Source organism: Danio aesculapii, chromosome 16 (genome assembly GCF_903798145.1).
Source record: "Danio aesculapii chromosome 16, fDanAes4.1, whole genome shotgun sequence".
NCBI lineage: Eukaryota > Metazoa > Chordata > Actinopteri > Cypriniformes > Danionidae > Danio > Danio aesculapii.
Window position 1 is genome coordinate 32,060,383 of NC_079450.1, and position 12,709 is coordinate 32,073,091.

General features: G+C 34.8%; 2 protein-coding genes and 1 pseudogene across 2 annotated transcripts; all 3 read right to left on the reverse strand.

The window, feature by feature from the left end:
• Nucleotides 1-1,416: 1,416 nt before the first annotated feature.
• On the reverse strand, nt 1,417-2,997 carry LOC130242997 (apolipoprotein A-I-like; annotated as a pseudogene).
• A 1,667-nt stretch (nt 2,998-4,664) lies between these two features.
• On the reverse strand, nt 4,665-7,484 carry LOC130242999 (apolipoprotein Eb). The gene is made up of 4 exons (XM_056475012.1): nt 6,625-7,484; nt 6,486-6,541; nt 5,208-5,352; nt 4,665-5,125 (listed from the first exon to the last, which is right to left on the reverse strand). The coding sequence occupies exons 2-4, from the start codon at nt 6,538-6,540 to the stop codon at nt 4,768-4,770; spliced, it is 558 nt and encodes a 185-aa protein (XP_056330987.1). The 5' UTR covers nt 6,541; nt 6,625-7,484; the 3' UTR covers nt 4,665-4,767.
• Nucleotides 7,485-8,204: 720 nt separating this feature from the next.
• Nucleotides 8,205-10,146, reverse strand: LOC130242998 (apolipoprotein A-I-like). The gene is made up of 4 exons (XM_056475011.1): nt 10,093-10,146; nt 9,934-9,988; nt 9,241-9,391; nt 8,205-9,157 (listed from the first exon to the last, which is right to left on the reverse strand). The coding sequence occupies exons 2-4, from the start codon at nt 9,971-9,973 to the stop codon at nt 8,581-8,583; spliced, it is 768 nt and encodes a 255-aa protein (XP_056330986.1). The 5' UTR covers nt 9,974-9,988; nt 10,093-10,146; the 3' UTR covers nt 8,205-8,580.
• Nucleotides 10,147-12,709: the final 2,563 nt, after the last annotated feature.

Sequence of the window (12,709 nt, forward strand, 5' to 3'; positions counted from 1 at the left end):
GAAACCACTTCATAGGAAGAGCATTTCCTCTAACTGGGTTGCCCGTCTTAAGGAAATAGAGGTGCTGAGTGTGCTGCAGTACCCGCTGCATACTTTGTCCAATGTGGTTTAGTAGAAATAAAGAAATAAATGTATTTCAAAAGTGTAGTTGTATACCTTATTTGAAAGGCAAACAAAGAACCAGCCTACAGTTGCTTGGTGGCATTTGATGCACAATGTGGCATGATGTGCTTAAAGGCCTTTGTCTGCTTTTGGACTGATAGGATCTGCTGGGCAAATTCCTTGACATTGTTCCCAAAAAAAAAAAAAAAAAACCTGATAGCTGGAAGATGGTAATATTGAAAAAGCTTCAGCCATATATGGTGCTCCTAGAATACAAGTAGGGATGAGTACCTAGAACTTTGTCACATTGTTAGCAACTGGTTCTAAAAGCAGTTCCAATGTGAAGAATGGGTGCAACTCTGGGAGCAAATAATTAACATACTTGACATACTGTATCAATTAAGATTACTTTTTAGATGTCCTAAATGATGCAGAACACTAACATTTTCACACCCTATAGTCTTCTCTTCAGAGAACGTTACTCTTACTCAAGCAAGCAAATGTTAAATGACAGCAAAGAGAGAGAGGAGTAGAGAGTGCGACAGTTCTCTCAAAGTGGACATGCTGATTGGAGAGCATGCAACTGGAGAGGATGCAACAATGCAAGATGATACCCAAGAGGAGGAAATCTGGTAACATGTTAGTTTACGTACAAATTCCCACTATTAACTACTGGAATATTACCTGCCTATTAATAACATATTTGCTGTTTGCGAGTACTTATAAATTCAGATCTTATTCTACATCCCTAATCCAACACAAAATCTAAACCAAACTACTATCTTACACACTGTTAAATAAGCAGCAAACTAATAACTCATTAAACTAAAAGTCTTATGTAATGATTTATAAATAGTGAGATTGTGCTTTAAAATAAAGTGTGGCTGGAAAATCCAATAAAAATCCACTGTGTTGTGGCTTACTGATATAATTACTTCATATGAAATTGTCCTACATGGGATTTTTTTGTCACAGCTTATTCTCACATTCTATTTTTTATAATAGACAAGAAATACTATTAAATGGTATTTTTGGACTATTGTTTTTTTATACATTAGATTGCTGTAAATTGAAATGTTACATTTACAACATACAGTGCTTATATTTATTAAATTAAATAATGGCCTTTCAAGTTTAGTTGTTTGCATAGAATCTTATTAGAGTTCCTGTTTACTGTCCCAAAACTTTTTCATTAATAATTGTGAATTTTCATATTCCATTTAATGTGATTGCAACCTTTTTATAGCCCATATGAAAATGCTAAATTAATTTTGAGAATATGTGGAAAACCGGTTGTCTAATAAAAAAAAATCCTTATTCTTAAAAAATAAATGTTTTTATTTATGCAAAACTAAGACATCATGCCATTTGTAAACTTCCAAGTATCATGAACATCACACACATTATCCATACATAGTGAGGTCTTGTAAATAAATATCTATTTTTTGTTTTACACAGAAAATTTGCAAATGTAAAGAACATTGAATATTACATACAGTAATTTAGGAGGCTCTATTTCCTTGAGTTAGTGTAGGGAATAGTAGGGTAAATGAATGGGGGAAAGCATGAATTGCATTTGTCAAATTTCATGAGGAGTTCTGTTGGTAACAAAGGGAAGTCTTTAACGCATTTAAATTCTCTTGGTGAAGGACTCGTACAGAGAGGTGAGCTGATCCTTCAGGTTCTGTGCATAGGGGTCTAGCTTTTCCTTCACATCTTCAGCATATGGTGTGAGACTCTGCTGAACCATCTGGGCTCTCTCTCTAATCTGGACCTGCAGATCCTCGGTCAGGGGAGTCACGGTCTTCTGGAACTCCTGAAGATGCTGGTCCACTTTCCCCTTGAGTTCAGCAGTGTAGGGCTCCAGCTGAACCTGCAGCTCCTTCACGCTCTGCTCCAGGTTTCCTCTCAGCTCCTCACTCTTCTGGAGCAGAGTGGCCTTCAGGGTTTCAGAATCCAGGGAGTCAGCATATGGAGCCATGGCTGCCCTGAGCTCCTCAACTCTCTGCTGGATCTGGCTCTTCATGTTGTCAGCATAGGGCTCGAGTTTCTCTCTCACGTTGATCAGGTCCTGGCCCAGACGCTCCCTCAGCACTTCAGTCTCCTTGGTGATTTTGTTCATCAGCTCTTCAGTCAGAGGATCCACCTGTTTCTTGAGGTTGACGGCATATTCACTGGCCATATCAGCACTCTGGGTCAGTCTTTCACTGTGAAGTGGAGAAGAACATTTGAGTTTCATTCAGAATTACTCTAAATTATGATGTCCTGCAGGTAAATGTTCTTGACTTACTTGACTTCTTGACCCAGTTGAGACTCTCTGATCATCTTAATAGATTCCTCTGCGGTTTGTGTTGCTTTAGAAACATAGCTCCAGAATGCATCTGTCAGCTGCTCCAGCTGTGGTGTGGGCTCATCAGCATAGAATAGGTTGGCCTGGCAGCCTGTTAATTGAAAAATTTTAAATAGATTAAATATTGTTGTAAACAAACTCTAAATTTATCAAGACAGAAACATTTTGAAGGGACTGAAATTTTAATTATAATTTTAGTGTCTTACCTGTAACCACAGCAAGTGTGAGCACCACAAGAACCTTCATGGTCTTCACCTTTAGTCTGTAATTAAATGACATGTTTCCTTAGGCATTGTTTTTTTTCCTCCTTCAAATCATCATCATCATAGCAGTACTTTGAATTGATAGAATGCAAGTCTGTCCTCTTACCTGTGCTGGTGTGCTTTAATTGATGCTGTCCTGTTTGAGGAACAAGTGTAAAAGTGGATGTTTCACATCTGTATTTATACAGTATAGCATGGGGAGGTGACTGCTGTAGTGGAAAGCCAAAGTCCAATAGGTAGTGCCTTGCTGTCAGTACTCCACATCATATTGCCCTGAACTGCACCTTCAACCATCACAGACTTTTAGATTCAGAGCAGATATTGATAACAGTGGAACTGTTTAGTTTTTATGGGTCAGCACTCAAAATGACACGACATGTTATTAAAGGGATTTAAATTATATTGAAACATCAATTTAACAAATATATCACAAAAAGAGTGATTTGGAAAAAAATTATTATTGAACATCCATCTTATTTTAAGTAAATAAATAAATAAATAAATAAATAAACAGACAAGCAATGTTATGTGTGTTCAGATAGTGACTGACAGATCTGTTAGCATTTTTCTTTTGTATAAAAACAGCTTTAAAATCAGAGTTAATTCTGATTCTGATGTGATTCTGATGTTATGGTAGTAGTAGTTTTGAATGTAATATATTCAATGGTTGGTTAATTCTGTAGTTTTCCCACAGGACTGTCTTGACTTCAATGTGAACAATGTCATGAATGTCATTAACATAATACCAAAAGAACATAATGTTAAATAATTCATAACATTTTTTTTATTTTGACTGGTTATTCTACAGTAAGGAAATTTATAATTTTATCCTATATTCTCTTTTCAGCACAGCTAGGTAGCATAATTAAACATTATCAAAAAAATGGAAGCATATTTTCACCACTAGAGAGCAATGCCACTACTTTTCATCTTATGAGTTAGTGTTCTATATACAAGCTATGCATTTGTTAAAATATACAGTATGAAAGAATAGGTGATTCAACTGTAATGACTTGTTTTCAATTGGTACACAGCATCAGAAATAAAGGTACAAGAGCTTTCACTGGGACCGTACCTTTTCAAAAGGGACATATTTTTAGCTGAAGAGTCCATATTGGTACCTCAAAGATACGTTTTAGGGGCATTTGTGTACTAATATGCACCTCGAGGTAATAATTTGCACTCTGTAGGTACAAATATGTATCTTTTGAAAAGGTACTGCCCCAGTGACAGCCCCCGTACCTTTATTTCTGACAGTGTAGTAGCAAAGTTTTAAAACCGAAAGTGACTTTGAATTAGTATTTTGGGACTACACTGTGATCCTTAAAGACATAGTTCACCCCAAAAACGAAATCACTTTAATCATTTACTTTCCCTTAACTTTTTTTTTTGTTCTGGTGAACACTAAATAAGTTGATGCTAATTGATTGTACCCATTTCCATACTATTTTTCTTATACAATCTCAGAAATAAAGAGACAAAATCTGTCACTGGGGTGGTACCATGTCAAAAGGTACAGTTTTTTTTAATGCATACCTCATAGTGCCTTAAAAGTGTACCCTGAAGGTAGTAATGTCCACCTGTATGGTACAAAAGTGTACATTTTGAAAAAGGTACCAAACCAGTGACAGATTTCTAAGTGTGTAATTACTGTGAAACATCTGACTATAAAATGTATTCTATTGTGTTCAACAGAATAAGGAATCTCATAAAGGTGTACAACTAGTAAATGGTGGGCATTGTTATTTTAGTGTTTAAATAATGGCCAGAATGCATGAAAATCTTTTTTCCCCTCAGACAAAAATATAAATGATACTCAAATTCCTCATTTGAGCCCTAAAAATAAGCATGCTTTGCAAAAAGACTACACTCCTTGTTGCACAGTCTGGAATAATAAACAGTGCAAATAAATAATTTGTAAAATGAGTTTTCTATATTAGACATAAACCTACATAAATGGTAAATGTTTTATTGCTGTATTAACAGAAACAAATGTAAGAAACAAAGCAATGCAATACAGATTTATAAAAGAGAACTCCAACATCACTCAGGTTAATTATGGGCTTTGAGATCTTCTGTTGAAGCAACAAATGAATCTTTCATGTCTTGCATATATTGGTGCACATTCTCCTTGAGTTCAGCAGTGAAGGGCTCCAGCTGAGCCTGCATGTCCTTCATGCTGTGCTCCAGGCTTCCTTTCAAAGTCTCGGTATTCAGGAAGCCTGCATATGGACCCATGGCCACCTTGACCTCCTCCACTTTCTCCTCGAGCTGGCTCTTTAGATGGTCAGCATAGGGCTCCAGTTTTTCCCTCATGGTGTTCAGGTCCTGTTCCAAACGTTGCCTTAAGATTTCAGCCTCCTTGGTGATTTTGGTCATCAGGTCTTCAGATGCAGGAGCCTGTGTTTGTCTAATGTAGAGGGGAATCATTAAATTCATGTATGGAAATACTAATTTTGTTTCAAACTTAATTCCTGGTAAACACGACTTACTCAACATCCTGGGACATGCTGGTCATTTGGGAAGTTTCATCAGAAGTGTTTACGGTTTGGAAAATATAAGTCCAGAATGCATTTATGAAGGGTTGCAGACGAGGATTGTGCAGCTCTTTGGAATTAGATGAGTTGGCCTGGCAGCCTGGCATTAGGGATTGAATAAATCAGATAATTTCAGTCATTTTGGAGCAACATAGTGCCATTTTTGACACTTCAGGTTTGAAATAGCATAATTTTAACATTATATTGTGGAAATGTAGCTTCTTAATACAATATGAAAGGAGTATCTTTAAGTTTCAATCACAGTCTACTTATAATAAAACAATAATGGAAATAATAATGTTAGTCTTTAAACAGAGAAAAATATGAGGTTTTATAATTATTAATTTAAGAATACAATGAGAATATAACAGTACTTTGTTTGAACATTTCAGAGGAATGGTGGTGGGAGAATGTAATTAGGCTAGGTAGAGATGGTTGCCATGAAAACAAAGTTCAATCTTCCCTAGAAAACTTAACTAAGCAGTACAATGTAAATGGTAAATAAAAAAGGGGCCAATACAGGTCACACTTTATTTTGATGGTCTGTTTGTTGAATTTAAGTTGCATTGCATATACATGCCAACTAACTTCTCATTAGATTATAAGAACACTGTTAGGTTGAGGTTAGGGTAAGTGTAAGTTGACATGTACTTGCAAAGTTTCTTATGGTCAGTTAATTGTCTAAGGAGCAATATCAACAGATATTTAGCAGACAGTCTATTAATCCTCAAATAGACCATCAAAATAAAGTGTTACCTCAATACAAAACCCTGTGGAACACTGGAGATGCTAAAAAAGAAAACTATATTAAGAGTTCAGATGCAAAAACACATCTGGCAAAAGTGCCATCTGAAATTTTCTTCTAATATTAGCAATTTTATCAGGCAAGTCTTGATTCAGTAATTTCACTTTCATGGCAAAGATAAACATAAGAGGCTGAGAAAAAAGCTCACTGTAGAAGAAAATTCCAGATGGCACTTTTGGTTTTTGCATCTGAACTCTTCATATTGATTTTTCTTTTTGTACATAATAAGTGTGAGCAGGGAGGAATGAGAGTAGGGTTAGCAGGATTTCTAGCAGAAATAATTATTATACAAAAGGCATCATGTATATAAGTTTACAAAACTATGTGCAAGATATTTAAAAAATCTATTTGATATGCTTTAGAATCTTGCTTTTTAAAACAACTTTATAAAAACTGTATTATTATTATTCACCAATTTCATATCTAACCTGTAAAAACAGCCAATACAAGTACTGCAAGAGTCTTCATGGTTTTGGAGATCATTCTGAAAAATAACATGAATATAATGCACATTACTTATTGCATATTAAAACATATTTTGAACTAATAGTGAACGTCTCCTCTTACCTTTGTCGGTATGATTTAACTGACACTGTCCAGTGTGAAGAGCAAGTATGGAGATGGATATTTCATAGCTGCTTTTATACAGGATTGGGAATAAATTTGAATATCTCCTATCTAGATATGTTGGGACTACAGATTCTTGTTTGTGGAATCTGGACGTAATTTGAAAAGACCATGGGCATGAGTTATTCCAAACATCTGCGTCAGTACTGATAACAAAGTACAGACAGACATCATGTTAATTTATGATTTGTCATACTAGAAGTACAACCATAAATGACTGTAAGTTCCACCTTTGGAAAGTTCTCAACCTTATCTAATCTTTATTATGCGTCAGTTGAGTTGACCTTGATTTCTGCATGAGTCTATATTTGATAATGTTTCTTTTAAATAATATTTCGGGCAAATGTACAGACATTCAGAAATACTGTTTTTAACATTTCTAATGCCATATTTGAATCCTATAAACCTTAAATATTACTATTACAATGGCTATCTAGTCCCTGATAGAACCTTTTGACATTTCTGGGTTGTCTTATTTGGGTAAACTTAAGAGTACAGTTAATGGGAGAGTACTACAAATACAGTTGAAGTCAGAATTATTAAACCCCCTGAATTATTAGCCCCCACTGTTTATTTTCCCCAATTTCAGTTTAACAGAGAGATTGTTTCAGCACATTTCTAAACATAGTTATAATAACTCATTTCTAATAACTGATTTATTTTATCTTTGTCATGATGACAGTAAATAATATTTGACTAGATATTTTTCAAGACACTTCTATACAGTTTAAAGTGACATTTAAAGGCTTAACTAGGTTAATTAGGTTAACTAGGCAGGTTAGGGTAATTAGGCAAGTTATTGTATAACGATGGTTTGTTCTGTAGATATATATAGAGATTAAAAATCTATAGATTAAAGAGGCTAATAATTTTGACCTTAAATTGTTTCTTATAAAATTAAAAGCTGCTATTATTCTAGCCGAAAAGAAACAAATAAGATTTTCTCCGGAAGAAAAAATATTATCAGACTTACTGTGAACATTTCCTTGCTCTGTTAAACATTATTTGCAAAATATAAAAAAAAACTAATTAATAAATAAATCAAAGGGGGGGGGCTAATAATTCTGATTTCAACTGTACATATTAAAAAAAACAAAAATACTTTTTACAAGCAGAGAATCATTCAACCGTCTTGTTATTTTATATATATATATATATATATATATATATATATATATATATATATATATATATATATATATATATATATATATATATATATATATATATATATATATATATATATATATATATATATATATATATATATATATATATATATATATATCTTTCTCATAACTTTATTTGTTTGGTGCTTTTATTAAGAATGTGTAATCTTGTCATGCCGTATTTTATGGATAAAAAAGTAATGTTGTCCTTGTGCGTTTTTAGAACGTGTAAGATTTGAGTGTAAGAACATAATTTAATATTTAAAAGTAATATTTAAAATTGTATTATGGTTCTAAGTAATTTGTAATGCATTACATGTGTGGATTGAGTGGACATAATGTTCAGAAACATTGTGTTAATAAATTGCAGGTGTTTTATTGTTGCATAAATACGACAAATGATACACTTGGCATTTATACATTTGCAAGAAAAAGCATTTTCCATCTGAAGTAATAAAGAGTTGCTTAATAAATACACAGCAGTTAGAAAGTGAGTGGAATTTCTGCATCTGATGGGACGGCTAATATGTAAACAACTGGATTTTAGTACAAAACCAATCCCAATTTCCTTTATGTATATTAGTGTTGGACCCAAAAAGATCTTGTTGTCGTTTAGAAGTGATTTAGGTCACGGTTATTGGAGAGTTAGATTTTAGAGTCAAAAGAACTCATGAAAGGAAAAACAGTTCTGTTAGTGGCATACAGAAGGAAGAAGTCTCTTAAGAATTTAATATCTCTTGGTGAAAGACTCGTACAGAGATGTGAGCTGGTCCTTCAGGTTCTGTGCGTAGGGGTCCAGCTTCTCCTTCAGGTCTTCAGCGTAGGGTGTGAGACTCTGCTGGACCATCTGGGCTCTCTCTCTAATCTGGACCTGCAGATCCTCAGCTAGAGGACTCACAGTTTTCTGGAACTCCTGCAGATGCTGGTCCACTTTCCCCTTGAGTTCAGCAGTGTAGGGCTCCAGCTGAGCCTGCAGCTCCTTCACGCTCTGCTCCAGGTTTCCTCTCAGCTCCTCACTCTTCTGGAGCAGAGTGGCCTTCAGGGTCTCAGAATCCAGGGAGTCAGCATATGGAGCCATGGCTGCCCTGAGCTCCTCAACTCTCTGCTGGATCTGGCTCTTCATGTTGTCAGCATAGGGCTCGAGTTTCTCTCTCACGTTGATCAGGTCCTGGCCCAGACGCTCCCTCAGCACTTCAGTCTCCTTGGTGATTTTGTTCATCAGCTCTTCAGTCAGAGGATCCACCTGTTTCTTGAGGGTGACGGCATATTCACTGGCCATATCAGCACTCTGGGTCAGTCTTTCACTGTGAGGTGGAGAAGAACATTTGAGTTTCATTCAGAAATACTCTAAATAATTATGTCCAGCAGGTAAATGTTCTTGACTTACTTGACTTCTTGACCCAGTTGAGACTCTCTGATCATCTTGACGGTTTCCTCTGCGGTTTGTGTTGCTTTAGAAACATAGCTCCAGAATGCATCTGTCAGCTGCTCCAGCTGTGGTTTGGGCTCATCAGAATAGAATAGGTTGGCCTGACAGCCTGGTACAAAAATACAAACAATTAAATCTATGTTCCCCAATCAATTTCAAAATCTGCACCAATTATAGCCATTCAAATTAGTTTTTATCTATATAACTGCTGAACCCAAGAAGAAAGTGCACCAGTATTTGCAATTCCCATTAGACTATTAGCAGACAGCTTAATAACTGCTGACACTGCTCCACAAACAGACATTCTCCTCTGTATAAGAAACTTTGCACGTACATGTAACCTATTCTAACCCTCACCCTACAATCTACTAATATTCTAATGATAACTATTTGCCATGTAATTGCAATTTAACTTCAAATCCAGAAAATGTGCAAAAAGGGCCATTAAAACAAAGTAACACCAAATAAACATGAAGTGTTAGGATGCAAAAGCCTCTGAAAAAATCTTCTAAAACAATTTTCAAGGCTCCAATGCGCACTTTAGATGCAGTAAATCCACCATCAAAATAAAGTCATATGATCTTAATTTATATAATTTTATATACACACATGTAGATGTAATGAAAAAGCAAAACAAAAAAGAGGATTTACCTGTGAATGCCACAAAGGCAAGTATCAGATACAGTTTCATCTTCACAGTTGTTTGCTAAAAAAGAGAAAATAACTTCATTATTTGCATTTAAAAGTCTGAAATGTTGCATTTGTTTATGCAAGTCACATTTTAGTCATAGTCTGTCAAGCTTCAATTACCTTCAAGTCCCACAGGTACTGCTTAGTCCAGTAAGCTTTAGTGAGGATCGTCGGCTATATTTATATGTGTGTGCATGCGGTTGAATAATCCATAGAAAAAATCAAAGTCCAGCTTCCAGTGCCATGTTGTCAGTGACGCTCCCCCACCATCACTTTCAGCCTGCGGTCACATGATGCTGTCCTTTGAACCGACTGATACTGAGGCTCAACACAAATTAATGTCAGAGATATTACTATTTTTAACTTTCTCCAAACACAGACTCAATATGTATTAAATGGCATACATAACAGCAAGGATTAACCCTTTAACAGACATTGTAACCACCTGGTTGACCTATTATCCGTAGATTGACATTATAATAGGATATCATAATATATTATTCAGTATATTATTTAATCTAAGATGTGGGCCAAAAACTTTTTTTTCCCAAGTAGTGCACGTTAAAGGGTTAATCTCAATTTTAAAAATGATATTGCTCAAAAGGAATTAGATCTTTACAGTTTATTTGGTGTACTTTACTGATTATCAAGATTGATTTACTTTAAGTAGTTTCATGTTATTAAATTGGTGACTTTTTTAAAATCCAGTTGGTGGAAACTTGTCTGAAGTTTTTCCCAATGTTCATATTTTTAGTTAACCATTTTAAAGCTATGACCTTTGTGTCTCCACAATATTTAGTTCAGGTTGAGATGTGAACTTTCAACCAAGGGTAAATTGGGGCAGTTGTCTTGCACATGTGGCTCAGTTATCTTACTGCCTTCACTTTATTTATTTAATTGCTTTTGATACCTAGTAAGTCAACTAAAGAACGGAAGAAAAACATTTTATGTTCATCATATTAGTGTAAAATCATACAGTCGGATATGTTGATATATGAAAAGGACAATTACCCCATTTTTTAGTATTATTGTTATTATTTATGGAGGTATTAGTATTATTATGGAGGGATTAGGATTATTATAGAGGGATTAGGATTATTATTGTATTATTAAATTTGTTATTTATGGAGGTATTATTAATATTTTCCTTAACAAACTATGTTTTTCTTCTGATAAGTAAAATGTTGGGGAAATAAAAAGTTTTAAAATTAAAATTGATGTCATTTCAAGTGTTTTGGGGGGGTTATTTTTGTTCCATAACAATAATACAGATTTAATTAATTTTGATGAACATACATTTTTTGTGACTCACAGAAGTCAAGTACGAGTAAATAGAAATCTATTATTTTAAAACTACAGTGTAAAATTCTGAATGTTTTATCTTGAATGATTCAATTTTACAGTTATTTTAAACTGTTTTATCTTTTTTTGTATAAAGCGCTTTGAGAATTCAGTTTTAAAGGCGCTCAATAAAAATAAATTATTATTATTAAAAACATCTGTAAAATAGGGCATAATTTACTGTATCAAAGTTAAAAAGCTATAAAATAAACTATAATTCTTACTGGAGACCTAAATTGGGCAACTTGTGTCAGTTCGCACCTGCCATTTGCCAATAACAAAGTAAATTGAGTATATCTTCTGTGTACTTTTGATGCCACCATTTAGCGAGATCAGTTGTGTTCTGCTTTATTTAGCACGTGTTAGTTGCTGTTTTAACATAGTGTGGACTTTATAGTTGAGTTCAATTGGCTCGTATTCACTTTCTGTTCAAGCCCCTCCAAACGGCAGGCACACCTCTCCCGTCGTCCAGCCAGCGTGGAGGGGCAGAGTCCACTTACAACACTTCAACTGCATATCTGATTTCCTCCACACATAAACATTTACTGTAGCCTTGAGGATTCAGAGCAACAACATGCAATCTGTGTCACTCTCTTATCAAACACAATGTCTGATTTTTGTGCTCTTTTTATCATTATCATTATTATTACTACAACAGAGAAGTTATCCTAAACTTATTTGTCATTCAGGCCTGTTTTCTATATCCCTATTTTTGTATTCATTTAAGTATTTAATGTTTGCGTACATTTACTGGCCACTTAAAACTTGCTATTACCTTCAGAACTGCCTTAATAAATCATGGCATAGATTTAATTATTGAAAACATTTTTCAGAGATTCAATTCTGACTTAACCGTCCAAATGTTACTACAATTCAGTTGTTCTCACACACAATACCCCATAATGACAATGTGAAAAGATTTTTTGAAATTGTTGCAAATTTATTAAAAATAAAAAACCTGAAAAATCACATGTACAGAAGTATTCACAGCCTTAGGTGTAAAGCTCAAATTGAGCTCAGGTACATTCTGTTTCCACTGATCATTCTTGAGATGTTTCAGCAGCTTTATTAGAGTTCACCTGTGGTAAATTCAGTTGATTGGACATGATTTGAAAAGGCATACACCTGTCTATATAAGGTCCCAGTGTTGACAGTGCATGTCAAAGCACAAACCAAGCATGAAGACAAAGGAATTGTCTGTAGACCTCCGAGACAGGATAGTCATGAGGCAGAAGGCTGGGAAAGGTTACAGAAAAAAATCTGCTGCTCTGAAAGTTCCTATGAGCACAGTGGCCTCCATCATCCGTAAGCGGAAGATGTTTGGAATCACCAGGACTCTTCCTAGAGCTGGCCAGCCATCTAAGTTGAGTGATCGGGGAGAAGGGCCTTAGTCAGT